The 24,796-nt window shown below is 41.9% G+C and overlaps 1 protein-coding gene across 1 annotated transcript in view; it reads left to right on the top strand.

Annotated features, from left to right (window-relative positions):
* Positions 1-4,022: 4,022 nt before the first annotated feature.
* The window catches only part of PKD2L1 (polycystin 2 like 1, transient receptor potential cation channel), a 31,482-nt gene continuing 10,708 nt past the window's right edge, over positions 4,023-24,796 (top strand). Inside the window, exons 1-2 of the mRNA XM_025918022.2 lie at positions 4,023-4,648; positions 5,189-5,302. Of these exons, the coding sequence (XP_025773807.2) occupies positions 4,423-4,648; positions 5,189-5,302 (340 nt within the window). The 5' untranslated portion in view covers positions 4,023-4,422. The remainder of the gene's footprint in view (positions 4,649-5,188; positions 5,303-24,796) is intronic.

Raw genomic sequence — 24,796 nt, 5'->3', positions numbered from 1 at the left:
CCACCACCTGGGTTTGGTTGGTTCCATCTACCTGTCCAATCTTCTACAGAAGGCATAGACAAATGGGGATAGATATCCAGGAGGGCTCTCTAGATATGGGAGGAAAGTTGAAGGGCTCATTCCAAAAAGGTTCTCTTTGGAGGGATGGAAGATGCAAAATGTATTCCAGCAGGACATGTTAAATCCAGGAGGTAATGGGAAGGAAGGAAGAGACTGAAATGGGTCATTGTGATGAGGGGACGCGGGTCTCCTCCAGCCTCCCCCTGTGAGGTCCCTGATGAAATACAACAAAATGCTAGTTTCTTGGCTTTCTGGGCTGGAACAGCTGCAACAGGACTTCATACACCTGAACCTTCCAATGGATCTGGCTTGTCTGTTCTAAGGTATTGAAAAGCTGTGGCTTATGTTGCAGTGCTGTGGTGTTTATTGCACAAAAACAGGGAGGGGAGGACTCCCTTGGGATTAGCCTACTCCTGTCTGTTTGCTTGGTCCACTGTGTTTATTGCTGAAAACTTCAGCTCCTCAAATTTCAATATTTGTGCCATGTAGATGATTAGTGGCATATTGGTGAAGGGTAAGCTCTTAAATGCAGGGTTCTCTTATAAAAAAGTGATCTTCCGTGTCCTCCATTGAGAATCATTGCCACGGTGAGCCACTGTTACTTATGGAGCTCTATTATTTATGTTCATTGAGGTGGGAAGAGTCAAGGGTCACTATGTTTATTTTCACACAGAAGGTGGTTTGAAGCTTGCTTCTCTCTGTAGAATCTGGACTATGAGTCATGCCAGGGCTCCTTCTTTCAAATATGAAAGGTGACTTATCCTGGGGGAATTTACATGGAGAACTTATAAGAAGATGGGTCACAGGTTTCCTTCCTATGGCCTTTGCTGTCTCTGGGCTTTTTGTCAGGACCCAGTGGATCTGAGTGGCACTGAAGAGCCTGGCTAGGATGGGCATGGCATAAAAAGGAGTGTACTCATGGCAGAAATGGTGTAATCCTTTTGCTGGTGTGTGCAATAGGATAGTATGCAACCACAAAGTGTATCCCAGTGAAGCAATGGGATCGATCCACCAAGTGGGCTAAGAGGCATCATGCTGAAGAGGTATTTTGGGTTCTGATGGACAACCAGGCTTGCCATGTGTTCAAAAATTGCTAAGAGCTGCTCTCATTCCTGACTACTGTTGTAACACTCTCCAAGTGAAAGGCCATCATTCCTCTCTGTTGGTGTCAGTTGGAATGGAATGGGTGTTGATATGGAGAGTTCTGAGACCCTTGTCTCTCAGAGATAATGACAACAGAGTCCTGACTGAAGGTATCTTCCTTAAACATGAATTTCTTGTGCTGGGCACAAGGATGGATGCTATGGCAAGATAACTAAATTTGTTTTGTGCTTTATAGCACACAGTTCATAAAGGTTTCTGTATCTACTGTTTTAATCTTAAAACAGTCCTCAAGTTCAGCAGAGCAGGGTTTAGTATGAACGCTCTGCAGATACATAAACTAAGTCTCAAAAGGGACTTTCCCAGAACCATACACTTAGTAAGCTGCTGAGCCAAGAGTTCAACCTGGCAGTTTGAGTTTCAAGGTCAAGCCTGTTGGGTTTTGCTAAACTGCTAAGAAGCAGCCTGAGTCACAGGACTCTGATATTGGTTGCCCTTATTGACTGGATCTGGCCACTCAGGAAAAGCCAAGTGCCTTAGAAGCTTGAAGACATTAAGAACTGCTGGACACAAAAGTATCAGGAGATCCCACTTGATTAATATGTTTATGACCTTCTTGAGCAAGACTAAACACCCTAGGAATGCACAGCACCTTTAGAGAAAATTTCTCAAGCTGTGTTGCATAACCTGTACTCCTGAGGGGTATTATGGGTTGATCCACACACATGGGGAGAGGAGACTGAGCAGGGAAAAGCAGTGTTTCCTAGGTTGGGTGACTGTGAATAAAGCAGTCCAGCTCTGGTCACAAGGGTGTGGGACCCATCACATAACGAACCTCCTTGAGTCCATCTGAACCCTTGTTGATCACAGGCCTCTCTCAGAATACAAAATTACCCCCAAGGAGTCAGAAACCATCTCCTCTTCCTCTCATCATTTCTTTGAACTACACTGCTAGCTTCCTATTTATCACCTCTGTGCTAATGTTCAGTTTTGCAAGCCAGGGGTCCTTTTGCAATTGTTTAAAAAGCTTGGGTGTGAGAAGCATCAGTTCCTGTTCCTTCACTATCAGCAGATTTCGCACAAATTGGTCAAAACTGGTACGCTTCCTTGTCTTTTGTCTTCCCAAAGAAAACAAGCACCTTAGACTATGTCTCATTAACCAATAAAATGTAGAGATGAAACTCTTCCTTCTAGGGAAGCTCACAGAGAAGCCATAACTCCAGCCCAGACAGAGTTAATTCCCTAAAAGTATCTGGGCCTGGGACAGGAGATCCATGCTGCAGACCCAGGGGTAAGATAGCTGCTGTTTTTTCAACCCTTTCTCAGGTGTTGGAGTACACTTATTTATCAAGGACCTGAGGCCAGCCTTGGGTTGTCTGGAATCAGGATCTCTTTTTTTTTTTTTTTTTTAATTTTTTTAACATTTTATTTATTTTTGAGACAGGGAGAGACAGAGCATGAACGGGGGAGGGTCAGAGAGAGGGAGATGCAGAATCTGAAACAGGCTCCAGGCTCTGAGCTGTCAGCACAGAGCCCGACGCGGGGCTCGAACTCATGGACCGTGAGATCATGACCTGAGCCGAAGTCGCCGGTTAACCAACTGAGCCACCCAGGCGCCCCAGGAATCAGGATCTCTTTATGGGGACACTTAAGACTGGTGACTTCCACCAGATTGGTGTTTTCCTGAGCAGTGAGGTGGACTTCAGTCGAGTGAGCAATAGGGTGGCCCAGATGGGGAGCCAGCAGTTGGAGAGAGAGCAGCCCCCACCCCAACCATCAAGGAGGATATAACCCCTGCACCTGTGGGGCCAGTGCCATTCTGGACACATGCTTGTAAGGGAGCCCCAGGCAAGTGATCAGAGGTTGGAGCAGAGCAGAGGCAGAGATGTACCTGGGAGCACATGCCAGGGTTTTAATTCAGACATCTGAGATGGAAGAAAGCAGACCAGTTCTGGGGTGCCTGGGTAGCTCAGACTTTGATGGTTAAGCATCTGACTTTGATTCAGGTCACCATCTCATGTCTTGTGAGTTCAAGCCCCAGATCGGGCTCTGTGCTGACAGCTCAGAGCCTGGAGCCTGCTTTGGATTCTCTGTCTCCCTCTCTCTCTCTGACCCTTCCCCATTGGTGCTCTGTCTCTCTCTCTCAAAAATAAATAAACATGAAAAAAAATTTTAAAAAGCACACCAGTTCTGATAATTCTCATAGTTCCATTATGTGCTCATGTTTACAGCCCTCGGTCCAGTACCTAGCAGAGTCATAAGATAAAGTTGTCAGCTGAGCTGAGTCCAGATATCTACTCTTCTTAAGGAGTTCCAAATCACACTGTCCTTGCCCTTTGTTCTCTGATACATTCTCCCAATCAGGGCTTAGCCTCTTCCCTAGGCTGAGCTTCATACCTTTGAGGAACACTTTTCTGCCAGTGTAGCTCTCTCATAAGCCATAGGAGGGCAGACCTCAGAGAAAGGATATAGAGAGTCTGGACCTCCATAGTGCCCCCCACCATCACGACCTCATCAGCAGTCAGGACCCTGCCCCTTAAGTGTCTAAAACAGGGGCTCCTCCTGCCTCTTTCCTTTCCCCAGCTGTAGGGCCACCACAGGGGACAGCCCAAGGTGAGACATTAAAGGGGCCTCAGACACCATTGAATGAACCTGGAAGGGGGGCAGCACTTTCCAGTCTCCTGTCCCTGGCCTTGGTCCCCAGCCCAATCCATGTCGGCCCTTTCAGGAGCTTTTAGTGGAAATTAGCCCAGACCCACAACGGAGTCTGCCAGGCATCCTCTTTTGCCAGCTCCTCCCACTGCTCTTTCATCCCCTCTTCTTTCAGACTGGGACCCTCCCCCCACCCCCATCAGCCACCAGGCCCATCTATAAACAGCCCTCCTCTCCTCCCAGCACACCTCTCTCACTCCTCCTTCCTTCCACCCCATCTCCACACCTCCCTCCCAGTCTTCTCTTTCTCCTGCCAAACTCCTGCCTTCAGGTCCCTCCTACCCCCGTTTCTCCAAGGTAGAGGAAGAGAGAGCCCCAGACAGGACTGATGGCCATTCTCCACCCCCTTCTGTCTGTTCCCTCCCCACAGCTAGTATAGATTCTCCCTACAAAAGGCAGGAAGCAGAGTCTTTCTGAGACCAGCTGTTCTCACCCTCTCTTTCCTTTGCCTTCTGCTAACTAGACTGGACTGTGCTTTGCTCCCTCTTTCTTCAGGTGACAGTGGGTATCTGATGTGCCAGGTCCCCTACCTCATTCCCCACGAATGCTATGGGAAGTCCCAAGGGGCAAGAGCTCCAAAATATGGGGAGAGGAGCCTGGGACAACCCTGCCTACAGTGGTCCCCGGTCCCCACATGGGACACTGAGGATCTGCACCATCTCCAGTGTGATGCCCCCTGAATCCCAGCCCAAAAAGCCTGAAGATGGACCCCAAAAGAAGGCGTACAGGACCCTGGTGTCCAACTGCTGCTTCCAGATCTGCCGTGGCATCAGAGGTACCTGGTGGGAGGAGGGTTCTTTCAGGATACTGGAGTTAGAAGAGGGGTCCCAAAAGCTTTGGGGGGAGATGTGATCTGAAGAAGAGGTGGGATGTCAATATCTCTTTGGGCTTTATGAATTGTCTCTTAGAGCCGATGTCCCCAGAACACAGAGGCCAGTCTCATGGTCTCTCAGAGAGAGAGCCTGGTGCAGTCATCTCCATCTCTGGGGACCCAGAAAGGTATGTGGGAGTTAGCTTGAGGGAGGGCATATTTGTGATGATACCCTAGATGGCCCCACCTGAAACAAGGACTTCCTTTCCAGGTCTTCATTCTCTTCTACCCAGTGTCTTTTCCACTATCTACCTCAGGGTGTTTGATGAAGGAGGGCAGGCTTACGTGTGATTAGGGTAGCCAGATTCAGGAAGATAATAATAAGGTGATGTGTGAGGAGAGGGCCAGAGTAGAAATGGGAGTAAAGTCCAGGGACTGATGGGCCGGGCAACTGGGAGGAACCCTGCTCTTATGGATCCTAGACATCTCTCCTATGTCCCTTAGGACTTTGGGGAACAACCCTGACTGAGAACACAGCTAAAAACCGGGAGCTGTATGTCAAGACCACCCTGCGGGAGCTTTTAGTATACATCGTATTCCTGGTGGACATCTGTCTCTGTGAGTAACATTTGTCTCTGTGTCTCTGTGAGAAGCATCTATGCATACAACATCTGTGTACACACTTCCGCAGCAACACCTGTGGAGGTGGCATCTGTGTGTGAGCGGGTCGTGTCCTAGGATTGGTTACCTTTTCAGTTAAAGATATTTTTATTAAAAAGAATTTGTCAGGGCATCTGGGAGGCTCAGTCATTTAAGTGTCTGACTCTGGCTCAGGTCATGATCTCCTGGTTCACGAGCTCTGCCCTGACAGTGCAGAGCCTGCTTGGGATTCTTTTCTCTCTCTCTCTCTCTCTCTCTCTCTCTCTCTCTCTCTCTCTCTCTCTCTGTCCCTCTCTTGCTCATGCTCCTCTCACTCTCAAAATAAATAAAAATAAAATTTAAAAGAAATTTTTGTCACTGAGTTCAGGAGAAGAAGACAGATTGTCAGAAAGCTATTAAAGTTGTTTTGTCAAGCATTATGAGGGGAATACAGTTTTTAAATTCAAGTTCCTGGCACCAGTTCAGCCGCCACCATGTTCTGTTGGAAAGTGGAAGTTTTTACCCTTCTGTAAAATGTGGAAAATGGTTCCTTTCTATTTGGAACAAAAATAGTTTGGTGGGTTTTACATGGTTATTATGCTATGTCTGATCCCGTTTCTTTAGAGGCAGAAGGAAAAAGTTTCAGCAGGCCTTGGAGCTCAGATTCCTGATAAAAGGGTTAAAGATGCAAGTGGTATGGTGGTCAGTACAGCTAAGATTCTCCCATGTGAGAGACCACCATGCCACAGACATTGAAGCAAGCTTATCTGAAGTTCTGGGAACTTCCCAAACTGGGAAGGTTTGGTATCTAAGTTGAAAGAACCCAGTGAAAGGATGAAACACCGAGCCATGAAAGGATAGAGTCAAATAATTATAGATAATAACAAAGGTGCACCAAATAGATGGTATAAGGCCTATAGATAGGATGCTTTGTACGTAGCCAATGGCTTCTTCCCAAACTTGCACAAGTGAATTTTAGCTAGTTTCGTGGAGTTGTGTGTGTACGTGTGTGTTAATTAAACTGAAGTTTGGACCCTACAACTAAGGTGCCTCCATTATTGCATGACCTTATACCCCACAGAAAGCTCTGTTCTTTTTAGGATGCACGAATCTTTTGAAAGTGTCTGAAAACATAAGTGTAGATGGAAAATGTCATCATCTTAGAGCCAACTACATTTATGTGAGCCCTGTAGGAAGACTGAGCAGAACGCACTTTCTCTGCTTGCACTCTGTTGGGACTTTGTGGGAATAGAAGGGGCAGTTCTGAGTGTTTACCATGGGTCATCAGCACAGAGTGAAAGGAGACAGTGTGTGCGGGAAACAACAGTTGACCAAGTGTACATTCTGTGGGGGCCATTTGATTCCTTTCAGCAAGTGACCATCAGAAATTCATTTGTTGACATATTGATTTTTTGTCTTAACCATCTGCTAGGAAGGAGTGTCCTCTCCTTTTTCAGATCCCATGATAGCAGCTGAAACCCGCAGGGAGAGCCTTTCTATATAAATGTCTCTATTTCCAGATTAGCCTCTGGAGCAAGATTGGGAGGTTCCTAGCTCCCCAGAGTTATAGTGAACCATTTCTGGCTCCTGTGTATGGAACCGAAGCGGGTTGAAGTTGGGTTTCTGGAAGCCCACTGAGAATATTTAGGGGCATTTTAATGCACTGGTGAATGCTAAATGGTCTGTGACTTGCCAAAGTCTGAGTCATAAACTCAGTCCAATAAGTGCAGAGTCCCTGAGCAGCCAGATTTAGAGGTTGTCCAGTTCAAGGACACAGAAATCCCTTCTCTATGATTCCTCCTGTGGTGCTCTGTCAGGTGGCCAACTAGCCCCATCCTGGGAAATATCCATGGGGATTTCACTATTTCATGGGGCAACCCATTCTACAGCTAGGCAGGTCTATTTCAGGGTGGCTATTGTGTGGTTCAATTAGGATGCTGTCTTCCAAGAGCTTCAATGACATGTGTTTGGAAATCCACCTTTATCAGTGTGCTTTTCCCTGTCAGTTCTTATGGATTCAGATGTTCCAGGACCCATATTTGGTATTAGGGTCAATACTGTGGCATAATGGAAAGATATGAAGGTTGGAGACAGACAAACTGGATTCAAATACCAGCTCTGGCACTGACTGGTTTCATAACTTTGGGCACTTTCTTGTTGCTAGAACAAGGATAATACTATTTATCTTATGGAGATAACATATATAAATAATCTAACCCAATCACTGATAGTAATTATCTTTGTGTCATCTAGTGGAATTTCAATATACTCACTTGGTCCTCTAGAGTGGTTATAAAAAAAATACCTCTCAAGAAAGAAGCAAATCTGAAAAGGCTACTTATTGTATGATTCTAACTGTATGACGTTCTGAGAAAGGTAAAGCTTTGGAGATAGTAAAAGGATCAGTGGTTTCCAGGGATCCGAGAGGTGAGAGAGATGAGTAGGTGGGGTGCAGAGAATTTTTAAGGCAGTGAAACTACTCTGTATGATGATATTATAATAGATACCTGTCATTATACATTTGTCCAAACCCATATAATATACAACACCAAGAGTGAACGCTGATGTAAAGTATGGACTTTGAATAATGACGTGTCGGGGCGCCTGGGTGGCGCAGTCGGTTAAGCGTCCGACTTCAGCCAGGTCACGATCTCGCGCTCCGGGAGTTCGAGCCCCGCGTCAGGCTCTGGGCTGATGGCTCGGAGCCTGGAGCCTGTTTTCGATTCTGTGTCTCCCTCTCTCTCTGCCCCTCCCCCGTTCATGCTCTGTCTCTCTCTGTCCCAAAAAATAAATAAACGTTGAAAAAAAATTTTTTTTGAATAATGATGTGTCAATGTAGAGTCATCGATTGTAATAAATGTACCACTCTGATGGATGATTTTGATAATGGGGGAGTCTGTCCATATGTGGAGGCAAAGGTATATGGGAAATCTCTGTATCTTCCACTCAGTTTTGCTTTAAACCTAAACCTGCTCTAAAAAAGTAAGATCTATTTGGTTTGTGGTTGGCTTCACAGATAGGCATATAGGGCTAATATCATTTGAATAGCACCATTTAAGTTAAGGCATTTTCTCCAGAAGACCTCAGTTTATCACTACAACCACATCCTTGTTGTTATTAACAGCACACACACCAACCTTTTACTGAATGAAAGCACTACGCTATATACATTATCTTGTTGACTACTCACAGTGATTCTAGGATATTGGTTCTGTCATCACTCCCATTTTATAAATCCAGAAAGGTTTAGATATGTGAAATAGCTTGCCCAGGGCCATACAGCAAGTAAGTGGCAGAAGCAGGGGTCCAATCCAGTGACTGTTGGCTTGATTCAGTTATTGAGACTTTTAACTAGAATCTGCTACGGACTTTCTGCCTGTCAATGTGTTACACATTAATTTATTAACACCCATCAACATCTTAGCAAGGATAACTACCTATCCTACCTTAGGAGAAGCATAATTTTGAGAGAATTCTACCAGCTGGTTATTTTTCTTTCTTTTTATTGTTGTATTTTAAAAATGATATAAAAACATTAAAGAACATTTGAAATATAGGTCACCTATAATTTACCACCACAACCCCATAGATATTGTCACTTATCACCAGTCCTTATCCACATACTTACATATTTTACCTAGTTGTATCATATGGTTCCCTTCACTTACAATTGTATCTTAAATACTTCTTCATGTTCGTAAGCAGTTTTTATATTTTCATTTCAATGACTACAGTCACATCACAATTAACTATAATACTTCTCTTGTTGTATCAGTATTTGCCAACTATAGGTAAATGTATGTATACTTGATACTTTTTGCCATTTTTGTTAAATTATTTCCTTTGGAATTTCCAGGGAGGGAGATTACTAGGCCAAAAGATAGGAATACCTTCTTAATACTTGCTATGTGGTGTTATTTTTGCCTTTGTAAGGGATCATACAAATTTATGATGCCACTAGTACTCTGAGATCAGACCAATTTTGTCACAATCTCACCAACATTGGATATTCTCATTTGTAATTTTTGTTATTAAGTAGGCATAACATGGTACAATTTGCCTTAATTTGCCTTTCATTATCAGTGAGGATGGACAGTTTTCTCAGGCTTTAATTTATGATGTGTATCTACTTTTGTGTAAATTGTTTAAGGAAGGCATGTTTTAAGAGGGACAAGAGAGGGGATGGGGGGTGAAGTTTGGCACATTAGACCCTAGATGAGGGACCAACCACCAGGAGGCTCATTTCCAGGATTTGGGTTCCTGGGGCTAGGAAAAATAGCCTACTTTGGCCTGGGACAGGCCCTCATAAACTATGGTGGGCAGCCATACTGACCACATTCCTTTTACCATATGCTTTATCTAGATACCAGAGCTATTAGGAGTTTCATCAGCTAAAATAGAGCTATCTTTTTTATGCAGGCAGTGTGGGTGAAACATCAGTCTTCCCACAATAACCCTATCAGTTGGGCAGCCTTTTAAGTCTTACAAAGAGCTTTTACGCCTATTATCTCATTTGGTCTTGACAACAATCCTGTAAGGAATAGATATTACTTCCATTTCACAGATTAGGAAACCGTTATTATTGTCATTATGAATAGTTCAGGAACGATCAGTAATTCAGAACAGTCCCTGATGGGTGGATTTTGTCCTATTCCTCTACATAGAAAATGCTGGAGAATGATCTTCTTGCCTACACTCCTCCCCTCCCACCATCCTGATATTTATGAAAGGGCTTCCAGCGCTTTGTCTTCTTGGCAGGATGGCTGTAGCCTTTTGTTGTTGGAGGAAACATTGAAGGTCTTTGTATGAAAACAATGGCTGTTTGTTTTAGGAGACAGTATTGTTATCTCAAAGGTGCACCTGGGACTGGCCCTGTATAGGAGCGGCTCTGAGACAGGACACGGCTGGGTCTGGTCACCATGCAGTTGGGGAGGAGGGCACAGACCCTCAATCTTTGGTGACTTGTGCCTCCACACCAACTAATGTCAACTGGATGCTCTTTATTCATCAATGGTTGTAAGGAAATGCCTATCTCTGTTCACTCTGCCTTTTTTGAGTGGATCTCAAGGATCTGTTCATAGATTGGTAGAATCCTGCATTAACAGGAGAAGTTGAAGTAAATTTGGAGGCTAGGAAGAAGATGTCCTTCTTTTTTGCTTTATTGAGATATAATTAACATACAACATTGCATTCATTTTAGGTGTAAAACATGATTTCATATATGTATGTATTGGGAAATGATCTCCAAATTAGTTTAGTTAACACTCATTACCATAGTTACTTTTTTTCTTATAATGAGGATTTTTAAGATTTAATCTCTTAGCAACCTTCAAATATACAATACCGTATTGTTAACTATAGTCATCATGCTGGACTTATTAATCTTATAACTGGAAGTTTGTACCTTTTGACCACCTTCACTGATTCCACTTCCCCTCTCATCCCCCTGTATCTGACAACCACCAATTTATTCTCTGTTATCTATGAGTTTGTTGGGTTTTGTTTCTGATTTTTGTTTTAGACTCCACATATAAGTGACATCATACAGCATTTGTTTTTCTCTGTCTGACTTACTTCACTTAGTATAATGTCCTTAATGTCCATCCATTATGTTGCAAATAGCAGGATTTCCTTTTTTGGTGGCTGAATAATATTTCATTGTACATATGTACTGTATTTTCTTTGTCCATTCATCTGTCAATGGACACTTAGGTTGTTTCCATGTCTTGGCTATTGTAAATAAAGCTGCAGGGAGCATAGGGGTGCAGATATCTGTTTGAGATAGTGATATCATTTTCTTAAGATAAATACCCAGAAGTGGAATTGCTGGACCATATGGTAATTCTAGGTTTTCTTTTTAAATTTTTTTTAACACTTATTTATTTTTGAGAAACAGAGCATGGGCAGGAGAGAGGCCTCAGAGAGAGAGAGGGAGACACAGAATCCAAAGCAGGTCCCAGGCTCTGAGCTGTCAGCACAGAGCCCGATGCGGGGCTTGAACTCAGGAACCGTGAGATCATGACCTGAGCTGAAGTTAGACGCTTAACTGACTGAGCCATCCAGGCTCCCCTGGTGGTTCTAGTTTTAATTTTTTGAGGAACGTCGGTAGAAAATGTCTTTCTTGACTGGACATTCCTAGAATTGGCAAGGAAAGGAACAGAAACATATTGGAGGTTCAGGAAATGTCTGTGGGTGAGCTCTTATACCCTATGTGACTGTAAGGATGGAAGAAGATAATTGGCCACATAGAATCATGACGTTAGTGAAGGTATGATGGTGATGGGAAGAGCATGGGACCTGGAATAAGACGACATGGTTCAAATGACAGTACAACCAGTTATTAGCCATTGCCTTTAGCAAGATAGTTCAAGATACATAAATCCCTGGAAACCCTGATTTCTTTACATATCAGATGATGGTAATGACCACCTCTGTAAGATTGGTGGAAAAGAAGTAAGTACAAATAGAACAGTGCCTGGCATATAGTAGGCTTTTAATAAATACCAGTTTATTTCGTTTATAAGTTAGGAAATAATTGAAATGTAAAGTTTAACCTACTGGAAGCCTGAGATCTGAGAAAAGCCTGAGAAGGCATCAGGATAATGCTTATGAAGGATCGGAAAGACTAGGCCCTCTAGAAACAGTTGCTGGGGATCAAGTTTGGCCATGGCTAGGAAAAGCATGAAATCATGAAATCATGAAAAGCATGATTTCATGCTTTTCCTAGCATGCTCAGTTACCTATGGCCCACCCAGACACAGAAAGTTACAAAGTCCTTCTGGTACTAGGGTGAAGTGATCTGAGCCAGCTCTAGCTAAATAATAGGGATTTAGGCCCACTAGCACACTTTGGCCTATATTTACCATAGTAGAATTCCCTGGTGCCCCAGAATTCTGAGGGCCTGGATCACTGTTACAAGACTGGTGAGCCTGGACATATCTTGTTGTCCAATGCTAGATGATAACCTGTCATTTAGTTTTCCCCCTCATGAGGCTGTCACTGGTCTCTAGGAATACAGTAGTACATTTAAGTGCCAGTTCTTGGAATCAGGGAAAGGCTTTTTACCTACAACTATGCTTTGATCAAGTACAAAGAGCAGGCAGCAGTAGCTGATAAAATCTAGCTATTCCAGATTTTTATAGATGAGCTCAGTTTGGGGCACTGCTAGTGTGAGTAGCCAGAGAAAGAACATGTAGCTCTCATTCATAAAGCATGAGTCTGAGTATTGACTCTGCCTCTTGCCAATTGAATGACCCTGAGCAGACCATATAAATTTGAATTTCATGATTCATAGTGTTAAAAAGAAAACCACAGGACCCAAATGGTGTCACTTAGGTTAAGGCCCCACGTCAGTAAATGAAGACTTACTACCTGACCCAATTGCAGTTTCAACCTCCCAAAAATTTAACCTTTAATCAGTTGCCATGGGAATTGCCTGGCCAACACTAGGAAATTTACTGATAGGTCCCTTCTGTTCCGCATAGAAGGGCGATCTTGCCTAAAACAATGGCTTCTTTGCTAATAATTTCCTTTTTCCACTCCCTCTTTAAAAACCTTTCCTTTTCTGCAGCCCTTTGGAGCTCCCCTCTACTTGCTAGATGGGACGCTGCCTGATTCACATATCAATTAATAAAGCCAATTAGATCTTTAAAATTTACCTGATGGAATTTTGATATTTAACAATAGGAAAACTGCTCGTGGGCAAAGTAGGATAGTTAGACCACGTCTGACAAGCTGTTGGGAGGTATTGCATGAGAAAATGCTTTGAAAACAATGAAACATGGTACACAGGTAAGGGATTATAATAACGCTGCTAATAATTTCCTTATGCTATTCGGTGGTGGCAACAGTAAGTCTATGATTTTAAGTTCAAGTAGATCGTTAGACCTGTGTGGAGGTTCTAGTCACAGATATAAGGCAAAGGGCAATATTGTCAAAGTTGTGCTCCAAGGACCCTGGGGCCTCCTGAGACCCTTTCAGGGGGTTTGTGAGGTCCTCCCTTACTAAATTACATGTCTGAGAGAGGTCATATTTTCTTCATATATATTTCTTTTTTTTTAATTTTTTTTTCTTTCACATTTATTATTGAGAGACAGAGAGACACAGAGCATGAGCAGGGGAAGGGTAGAGAGAGGGGGAGACACAGAATTTGAAGCAGGCTCCAGGCTCTGAGCTGTCAGCACAGAGCCCGATGCAGGGTTCAAACTCACAAACTGCGAGATCGTGACCTGAGCCGAAGTCAGTAGCTTAACCAACTGAGCCACCCAGGCGCCCCTCTTCAAATATATTTCAACCAAGCAACATACAACAACATGTTGAATTCTGAAGCAGATGTGAGAATCCAGCAGTGTTCTTTAAAGACGGACATTAAACAGGCTTACAAAAGCGTTAAACAATCCCATTTTCCTCACCAAATTTATTTGTTTTGTTTTAGAAAATAATTGCTTTTCATAAAAATATGTTGTCTATGTTTATGTATATTGGGTTTGTTATTGTTTAAAAATGAATCATTGGGGCGCCTGGGTGGCGCAGTCGGTTAAGCGTCCGACTTCAGCCAGGTCACGATCTCGCGGTCCGTGAGTTCGAGCCCCGCGTCAGGCTCTGGGCTGATGGCTCGGAGCCTGGAGCCTGTTTCCGATTCTGTGTCTCCCTCTTTCTCTGCCCCTCCCCCGTTCATGCTCTGTCTCTCTCTGTCCCAAAAATAAATAAACGTGGAAAAAAAATTAAAAAAAAAAATGAATCATTATTATAAATGCTTAAATTTTTCCTCAGTTTTAATTTCTGTAAGGTAATTATTGTTAGATACAACCCAAATTAAAACCTTTTTGAGTTCCTAATAATTTTTAGGAGTCACAAAAGTGTCCTGAGAACAAAATGTTTGACAACCACTTGTTTAGAGAATGAGTCTCAGCTAGTCAAATCATATTGTTTCTCAGCATGGAGTGTTCAACAAATGAAATATTGAGAGCTTATTAGCAACACATTCAAACTAAGGACAAGATCCTGGCTATTCACACATTCATTCTTTCAAATATTTATGAAGTCCTATTACCTCGGTCAACTATTAAAGGCTTTCAGATACATGAGATACACCCTCTGCCTTCAGGGAGCAAGGGAAGCCAACACATAAACCGACAGTGACACATGGATGGAGAGGTGCTCCAGGGTGACAGAAGGTTCAGAGAGGCCTGGGAACTCTTGCAGGTCTCAGAAGCAAGCAACTATTCAAGTCTGAGGAAACCCAAAGTCATTGCCATTTGTGTGTGTGTGTGTGTGTGTGTGTGTGTGTGTGTGTGTGTGTGTGTGTTGCTGTTGTTTTGTTTTAATATTACTGGCTCTCAGCCTGGAGTAGGCAGGGGTGGGAGCAAGAGCCAACTGAGGCCTCAGGCTATGAATATGCAAGAGCTTTGCCAGAGTCAGAGTCTGGAAGGGCAATGAAAGGAAAATATAAAACAGTGTTTCTCCTCATTCCATTCCAAAAGAATTCTACCCCTTGCCCCCCAAAACCCTGGGAATATCTTTATTAAAAGTTTAACTAATACATAGTTCTTTGTTAAAAACAAAAGTCAAATAATATGGAAAATGTTAAAGGCCACTATTCTTAAACACTGTAAATAGTTTTGTGTATATCATTTCAGCCATTTTCCAGGCACTTATATTTGAATTTTAGTGAAATGCACTTGTTTTATATAATCCTCTAGAGAATGCTCTGAGGATTTAACCCTTCCCTCATTTCTAGGTCGCAACTTTCTTCTGCCTACTGTCCATTTTAAGAAACATGAGACATTTGGAATCCAACTTTATATAAATGACCTAATAGAGTTCATTAGAACGTGTGAGTAGAAGGAGGAATTGCCCAAGAAGAACAGCAACAATAAGAGGATTTCTTCTTTTTTTCAAGCTAATTATTTATTTGGAGAGAGAGAGAGAGGTACATGGGCAAGGGAGGGGCAGAGAGCAAGGGAGAGAGAGAATCCCAAGCAGGCTCCACGTTGTCAGCACAGAACCCAACGTGGGGCTTGGTCCCATGACCATGAGATCATGACCTGAGCTGAAATCAAAGTCAGATGCTCAACTGACTGAGCCATCCAGGCACCCACGTCTTTCCTGAGCCCCTCAGGAAACGAGGATTTCTTTTTTTTTTCTTTTTTTCTAAGAGGATTTCTTAACAGGGCACTTCCTACTGAGAAAAGGAAAAGGATTTTATATACTCAGTAAATAGTTTTAACTAAGAGATCTGTGATTAGATTTGACTTTTCTTAACATAGGAATTTTGTGTTGTCAGTTTGTTGACTTCAACTCTTTTTCCGTAATTTTCCTAGAAAAATTCCTTTTCCAAAGTACCCATCTGACGTGGAGGTATTCATATGAAACATTCACAGGAGTTTATTTCTCTCTCTCGTAACATTCTGAGGTATGAGAAGCCCTGGACTAATATGGGGCTCCACAGTCACGTGGACCCCAGGTTGCTTCTACCTCACTGCATTGCCATTTTCAACGTATGCCTTCTACCTCATGCTCCAGCTCCTGCTCTTATGTGCATATTACAGCTGTCAGGAAGTAGGAAAGTAGAAAAGGAAAGTACATTCCATCCTTTTAAGGACATGAGCCGGAAGTTGTAAGTGGAAGCCTACTACTGCACTCACATTCCACTGACCAGAACTTGTTCAGGCACCATAACTAGCTGCAAGGGAGGCTGGGTAATGTGGTATTTAGATGGGAGCCATGTGCTTCTAGATAAAATTACATGATCATGTAAGAAGGGGAGGAAAGGTATTGAGAAATGACTAGTAGTCTATGCCAAATAGGGGGAGAACTCTTGCCCATAATTTGACATGGGAGTGGCAACAATTAATGGAACCCAGAGAAACCAAGGCACTTATAACCTCCCTGATACAAAATCACCAGGGAGGCTGATGAGGCCTGATAGTTTTCCACCATGAGTGGGTATTAAAGGATTTCACTAAACTATTGTGAAACTATTATCAGAGACTGTTGCAGAGGCATAAGAAGTGACAGTTTCAGGGTTCTTTATTTTATTTCACAAGAAAGAAGAATCACCCTGGAGGAGTTAGCATAAAACAAACTTCCCTCCCTCTCAAATTATATGACCAAAGCCAAACTGGATCCAGTGTGCTAAGAAATAGGTAGAGATGTTTCAGAGAGCTTCTCCACAATCCAGGTGATAAGAGGGGCTCAGGAAGAGGCCACCCAAGTAACCACAGGGTAAATTTATAGGATTGGTAAAGCCCAAGGAACTTCCAACCCTTCAACAATTGGAAGATTGATGGAACAGTGAAAGTTCTATCCGCACAATGACTGTCAGGGCTGGGTTTGGGGTGGAGGGAAGAGACCTCCGGATCGCTAGAAAAAAATCCTTGCTTTTCCTCACCGCTATCCAGGTTAGGAAGGAGTAGTTAGTTGTCTTTTGAGTTTCAAAAACTTGAAGGCACAGAGTTTCCAACAGAGGAGTAGTATTGAAATATAAAGGAATTATAATTATACACTCGCTGGCAGAAGCACCCCAGCTTTTCAAGGTTCTTTGTCATTTAGTTGGCACTCTCCTGCCCAAGGAGAGGGCTGCTAGAAAATAACAGCTAAGTTCCATTAAATAGTAATTAGGACCGAGGAAGGAGCTCAGTAGCATATGATGGCCTAGATGGCAATCACCTGGGGAGCTAGGCACACAAAGAAACTGCTGACTTCTTGTTACTGCTCTGAGCTGGGAAGGTCTTCCAGCAGTTCAAAAGAGAGGACTTAATACTCAGTCTCTACTATAAATATTGGAATGGATAAAATCAGGTTATTACCCAAGCTCATGATGATGGTGGTGATTAATAATTATTACAGTTATGCTTCTTTAATAATAAGAATATATTATGCCCCACCTGAGCCAGCTTACATTAAAGGCACCTGAGCCAGCTCAAAGGCACATGAGCCAGCTTACATTAAAAAGCACAGGATACAGGAGTGCCTGGGTGTCTCAGTCAGTTAAGCATCCAGCTCTTGATTTCGGCTCAGTCATGATCTCATGGTTGTGGGATTGAGCCCTTCGTTGGGCTCTGCACTGATAGTGTGGAGCCTGCTTAGGATTCTCTCTCTCCCTTTCTCTCTGCCCCTCTCCCACTTGCACTCTCTCTGCCTCTCTCAAAATAAATAAATACACAGTTTCTCAAAAGCACAGATGCAATAAAATATAGCCAATTAGAACTATAATTTTTTTTAATTAAAAAAAAAATTTTTAACGTTTATTTATTTTTGAGACAGAGAGACAGAGCATGAACAGGGGAGGGGCAGAGAGAGAAGGAGACACAGAATCTGAAATGGGCTCCAGGCTCTGAGCTGTCAGCACAGAGCCTGATGCGGGGCTCGAACTCACGAACTGTGAGATCATGACCTGAGCCGAAGTCGGACGCTTAACTGACTGAGCCACCCAGGTGCCCCTAGAACTATAATTTAAAAACTTGGCAAAAGAAATGGGAAAACATAGGGGGGAAGACACCTTGTACCAGAAAACTTAAGATGAACAAAAGTACTGCAAATAAGAACAAAGCCTGAGATTCCTGGCACCCAAAGCAAGAAGAAAACATAAACAGGCTGCGCAGTTCTCACTGGTAAGAAAAAGCACACCAGTTAATAAGGAGACCCTATTTCTGGGAACAATTGGCTTTGTTGGGTTTTATATGAGACATGGAATATCATAATGGATAAAAGCAATGTTAAAGACTGAAGCTACTCTTCTTTTGGCTGTCTTTTATATCTGCCTCCTTTAAAATCCATATTAAATTCTCATTCTTACATAATTTTTACGAGTAGCGATATACTATACAGACATATGTACACATTTGTGTATGTACATATGCATATAGGCATATATATCCATATATATATGCTTATACATACACACACATATGTGTGTGTAAATTTTTATTGTATTCTGGAGACCTGGATTTACCCAGAAATAAAGCTTGGAGAGCTTTGAGGAATTAATTGTAGGTATGTTCCTAGAATATCATCATCAGTCGGTTTAGTCAGTAAGCCTCCTTTAATACAGGGTGATTAATGTATTTTAATTAACGTAGATTTGGCACAAATAAGCTAAAGTCATTGGCTGCTCTCCAGAGATGTTCCAACAGTAGCAGAAGGCTTTCTACCTCTATTTTCTTGGAAATAATGCCATCTTTTTGAAAATGTCATCGTTTCCACATAAGTAAGGATCACATTACAAGGGAATAAAATGCAGCGAAACTGGCTTAAACCATATGGGATTTATTGTCTAGGTAATGAAAGTCCAAAGGAGGGTAGGGTTCAAGGATGACCCATCCAGTGACTTAATCATCAAAGACCTGTCTATTTCTATTATTCAATTCTGCCAGCTGCACAGATTCATCTTAGGGCTGAATCCTCTGGGACTTTCTCATTCATATCTATTATAAGAGAGAAGGTCTTATAAAAGACTCCAGAAGTCTCTCTTCATGACTTCTTTTTTTTTAAGTTTATTTATTTATTTTGAGAGAGAGAGCCAAGTGGGGGGGAGGAGCAGAGAGAGAGAATGAGAGAGAGAATCCCAAGCAGGCTCCATGCTGTCATCACAGAGCCCAACGTGGGGCTTGATCCCATGAACCATGAGATCATGACTTGGAGTTGAAATCCAGAGTTGGCTGCTCAACCGAGCCACCAAGGTGCCCCTCTTTGTGATTTCTTGACCTGAAATGTGTTACATGCTCATCCCTTAACCTGTAATGGGGCCAAGGAAGGGCTATTCATGGATTAGTTTAGGTCTAAGCTTCCCGCCCAAATCCAAGAGCCAGGGTTGAATTCAGCTTCTAGCAACATTCATGAGATGATCCACAGAGGTGTGATATCTCAAATAAAATCATGGTATTAACCAAGAGAAGATCTTAAGGAAGCAGTCACAAAGTCTAGTACAGCATCCAGCACCTGGAAATTTTAACCTATGACTTGGAAACAAATAGGAGGAAAGATTTTTAAAAATAATTTTATGATTCTTATATTGTATTATTATTATAGCATTAATTGAACTCCATGGGAATGAAGAGAAATAAAATCCACCTATTGCACTACTCATTCATTGAAAAGTCCATTTTTCCTTCAAGTTTTTACATACCTCGTATTTTTGTAAAGTATTTACTTGTCATGATGACAAAGAAACAATTTTGCATTCTATGTTTATTACCATTTCAATGGCTTTGTAACACTCCATTGTTGTGGAGTGACTCGATCATATCATAGTTTACTTCAATATTGCCTCTTTGTAGGATATTTAAGTTGTTTACAATCTTTTGACACTATAAATAACCCAGGTAACATTTTTGTACATGTGAGTTTTTCCTTCTTTGGGCTCACCTATGTCAAAGTATGACTCTTCATACAGATTTATATACAATTATCTGTTATTGTTTATACTAGAATGAAGGAGTTTGGAGCTTCTTTTAAGATGGTGATGTTTTGAGTTTACTAATAGCTTTTTGCAATTCACCTCCTAACTCAGATATTGGACTCTTTAAATAGAGTTTTCTTATAAGGGCACCTTATAAACTTGGAAAATACTAAACATTTGGCTTGATTTTTGGAAGGAGAGTTAGAGTCCCTAATCGGAAAGGATTTGAGTGGTAGAGGATATATTAGTGTAATGTAGAGTGATGGCTAAATTCATGGTCTTTGGAGTAAGGCAGACCTGGGTTTGAATAGAAGTTCTACTCACTTGCTGTATGATCTTTGGACAAGTTATTTAACAGCATAAAATGCAGATGGTAGTTCCTACTTTCTGAGGTTTTTTTTGGCTTATGGGAGACAATGTGTGCAAAGCCCAGTGCATAATGTGTCAGTAATGGAGGTTATTATTATTTAGCAACTGTGAATTTGATCTGAGGCCAAGGTTAAAAGGCATGATATAGTGTATGCAAGAGAACTTAGTTCTGTCCAAGAGGGGAAAAAAAAATCAGATACTCTGTGCTGGATGGTGAGCCACCACCTGGTCTCTGAATCTTCTTCATAGTATTCTCAAGCAGTCATTGCCCAGTGTCTGAAAATGTCCTGAAGTGAGGCCCTCACTCTATCAAAAAGGAAGTAACGTGCTGACATATGGACATTCAATATACTTACTCGAATTCTGTCTGATTCCTTCCAGCTCCGACCCATTCCCTTGTCTAGTGTGGCCTTTTGAAACAAACAGAGCAATTCCACTCCTTCACTGGATCTTAAAGGAAGGAACCAGGAAGGCTGCTTGCAGGAGCCCACACCACGTGATCCTCAGTAGGCAGTCCTCACGGACACTGCTGGAGATGAAATGGGTGTGGGTGAAATGATCCATTTCATAATTTGAAAGCACTAGTAGCTAGGATGTTCTGCCTTTTATGGAGCTTACATTTTCCCTCCTGTTACTTCTACGCCTTGAATATAGATGGGTCCTAGGAGCAGAAAAGAATTAGTTTACTAGGGAAGCAGATAGATTTGCATTTGAATCCTGGCTCCATGGGCAAGTTATTTCAGCTATCTGACACTGGAAAATGGGGATAATAATAGCACCAAATACGTAGTGCTATTGTGGCATTAAATGCAATAGGTGTGTCAAAACTTAGCATAGGGCATATAATAGATGTTTTCAGGTAGTAAATAGCTGGTCTTTTATTTCTCCTGATATGGAGAAGGGTGGTTGTAAAATGGATATGCTGAGTCCCTGTCAGATTCAGAAATCTCTGAATCACGTGTTCCACTTTGGCAAGCTGGTTCTTTAAAGGAAAGTCAAATGATTTACCTCAATGGTAATTAATGGGGTCAAGTGGGGGAAAGGAGACACAGGAAAGATCAAGTTGTTTTCAATCTTTTTCTCCTACAACATGCTGGAGGGATATGGTCCCCTCCAGTAACTGCCAGTGGCTCCCTAGGGCAATGGATTCAGTGATTTTCCCTTGGTGGTGAAAAGGGGCTATTCTAAGAGGGCTGTGTAGTTTGTCAAAGCTTTCATATCCCAAAGGGGTTCTGAGAGTCCTTTGGGAAAGATGTTATTTCTTCTTCCCCACTCCCAGTCTTTTTTTTTTTTAATGTTTATTTATTTATTTTGAGAGAGAGAGAGAGCACAAGCAGAGGAGGGACAGAGAGAGAGACACACACACAGAATCCGAAGCAGGCTCCAGGCTCTAAGCTATCAACTCAAATCCATGAACCATGAGATCATGACCTGAGCTGAAAGTTGGGTGCTTAACTAACTGAGCCACTCAGGTGCCCTGTACTTCCAGTCTTGAGAATCACAGAAACAGACAATAGGAAACCCCCTGCCTTCTTGACGATGCTATCAAAGACAAGTGGGATTATATAGCAAAAGGTCATGGCAGTGATTCTAGTGCAGTCCCAGAACCAGTAGCATCAGCAATACATGGGAATGTATTGGAAATGAAAATTATTGAGCCCTGGGGCACCTGTGTGGCTCAGTCACTTAAACATCTGATTCTTGATTTAGGCTCAGGTCATGATCTTACAGATGGCAAGATCAAGCCCCGTGTCAGGCTCCGCACTGTTAGCACAGAGCCTGCTTCGGATTCTCTCTCTTTCTCTCTGCCCCTTTCTTGCTCACACAAACACACACACTCTTTCTCAAAATAAATAAATAAATAAAAATTAAAAAAAGAAAATTATCATGCCCCATATAGACCTACATCAATCTCTGTTTTAATAAGCCTTCTAAGTAATTCTGATGCATGCTGCAGTTTCCATATCATATTATGAGACATAGGAGCTGAAATCATCACTCAATCTAGCAATCCTGGACTTCTCCTGCCCTGCTTTTGGGTTTAGATTGCTGCAACCTCTAAGCCTCGTATTCATCTGGTGTTCTGGACAGTTGACATGTTAGGAAAATTGATTTGTGCCACCAACATTTCTACCATCACATTGTGTAAGGGTTGCTGACTTTACTTGCTTCATACATCAGCCAAGGACTGGCTTTGTTTCTCTTACCTGAGACTTTATGAATTTATTCCTCTCTTTGGACTAAATATTCTAGCCTCTTTCCGTCTATTAAATAGGAATTATCCTTGACTGTTTTATGATATTGCTGGTATGTGTCAAATATGGAGCCATAACACCTTATTTAGTTTGAAAATTATTCATTTATTTCATTCTACTCTACATGGCAATTTTCCCCCCACTTTTGGTTCAGCCCAACAAACACTTATTGAAAAACTATTAAATACCAGGCACCATGCTAAATGAATGAGTCATAGTCCTTGTCCCCTCAGGAGCATATAGTGGGATGACTAGAACTGGTTGTTAAGCACCCACTGTGTTCAATGCATTCTAAAGACATCATCTTTTATCTTCATAATATTACAAGAAAGACATTGTATTCCCCCATTCAGATGAGGAATCTGAGACTCAGAGCCCAAGTCTATACTGTAAGTGACAGAGCTAGGATTTGAACCTAGGTCAATCTGGCTTCAAAGCTCATGCTTATTCTACAAGTTCATTCTGAGTGCATACATGATCAGGGTAGGTCAGCATACTATTAAAAGATTCCATTCTGATGGAACTGGAGGGTATTATGCTAAGCGAAATCACTCAGTCACGGAAAGACAAATATCATATGACTTCACTCATATGAGGACCTTAATATACAAAACAGATAAACATAGGGGAAGGGAAGCAAAAATAATATAAAAACATGGAGGGGGACAAAACATAAGAGACTCTTAAATATGGAGAACAGAGGGTTGCTGGAGGGGTTGTGGAAGGGGGGGATGGGCTAAATGGGTAAGGGGCATTAAGGAATTTGCTCCTGAAATCATTGTTGCACTATATGCTAACTAACTTGGATGTAAATTAAAAAATAAAATTAAAAAAAAAAAGAAAAAAGATTCTATTCTGTATAATTCAATTTTAAATGTTAAAGATGTACTAAAGAAAGTTCATTCTGGGACATCTTTCTCAATAGAAGTTTTTAAGGATAGAAACCAATGACCATGTGTTTCACACATGTTGGACTTTGAGTAATGTTTGTTTAATGAAAATAAAGTGTGTCTTTAGAATAATAAGGTTGGTAGACTGATAATATGTTCTACCAAGTATCGATTTGGGCTTTCAAAATAGTAAGCTGAATTTCATAGAGGTGGGTGGGTAAACACCCCTTATCTCCTGAGACAAAGTACAAAATTTGCTGAAGTAAGAATTAACAAGGGAGAGAAGGTATTTGGGTGGGGAGAAGGTAGTGAATAGGCAGCAAACAAGGCTTAAACCTTAATTTAGAACATTTTTATTATGTATTTACTTATTTTATAAATATTTATTTACTGAGAGAGAGAGAGCGAGTGTGTGTGTGTGTGTGTGTGTGTGTGTGTGTGTGTGTGTGTGTGTGTTTGGGGGGGGGGGGGGGCGGAGAGGCAGAGAGAGAGGGAGAGAGAATCCCAAGCAAACTCCATGCTGAGCGTGGGCAAGGGCATGACCTGAGCAGAAATCAAGAGTCAGATGCTCAACCACCCAGGTGCCCCCAAGAGGTTTTTTAACAACTTCTTGGTCTTTTTTGTTTGCATAGACTTCAATTAAAAAGTTACAAAGAATACTGTTTCTGAGTATCGGTGGGCATTTGACCAGGTAAAACCATTTTTCTCAAAATACATAGTCTTTACTATCTTGGATAATAATCAGAAATGCTACATCTCCATATGGGGTTGACAACCAGTTCAGAACAATGTTAATTCTGAGTAGTAATTCTGAGTAGGATTGGAGAATTGGAGAGAAAAAGATACAGCAAGAGCACCACCTAGTGGCCATCTAGAAGTTATATCAATTTAATCAGCCTATGGCATTAGGAAAAGTTCAGCTTACTGATCATTCTTACTCTGTGGTTGGGTTCTCAACAGACAGAAGCTTCACTTCCAACCCATTTTCCAAGTCCTAAAAAGCTGAGTATGAGTCCTCCAGATACTAAGGGAAGATGATCACAGATTTGAATTAGAGAGGAGTCAAGTTGTTTCTTGGACTTAAAAAGAGCAGAATGAGGGAATGTGAAGCCATAATGCTTCCTTCTTGGCAGATTTCTCCCCTGGAAAGGTGTGATGTTGCTTGTGCCTATTCTAGGATCACTCACGAGTCCCTCTTTCCTACAAGACTATGGATGAGCTCCAGGGGTGGTAGGAGCAAGTACAGCCCAAAATTTGAAAAAGAAAATTCTTAAAGAGAATTGCCCATAAGAGACTGAAAAATCCTACTTTAATTTTTTGATGTAATTACAGACTTACAGAAAAGCTGCAAGAATAATACAAAGAATTCTTATATATACATTTCACCCATATTTCCCAAATGTGTACATTTTACCATGCTTGCATTTCCTTATTGTTCTCTCTCCCAATCTCTCTCTCTCTTTCTCTAGACACACACACACACACACACACACACACACACACACACACACACACACTATTTGAGAATAAATTGCAGACATAATGCCCTGTTGCTCCT

The sequence above is a fragment of the Puma concolor genome, chromosome D2, assembly GCF_028749965.1.
Source record: "Puma concolor isolate L17-30 chromosome D2, mPumCon1.1.hap2, whole genome shotgun sequence".
NCBI classification, from domain to species: domain Eukaryota; kingdom Metazoa; phylum Chordata; class Mammalia; order Carnivora; family Felidae; genus Puma; species Puma concolor.
Note: the sequence above shows the minus strand (reverse complement) of the source record. Positions and strands in the feature narration are given on the sequence as shown.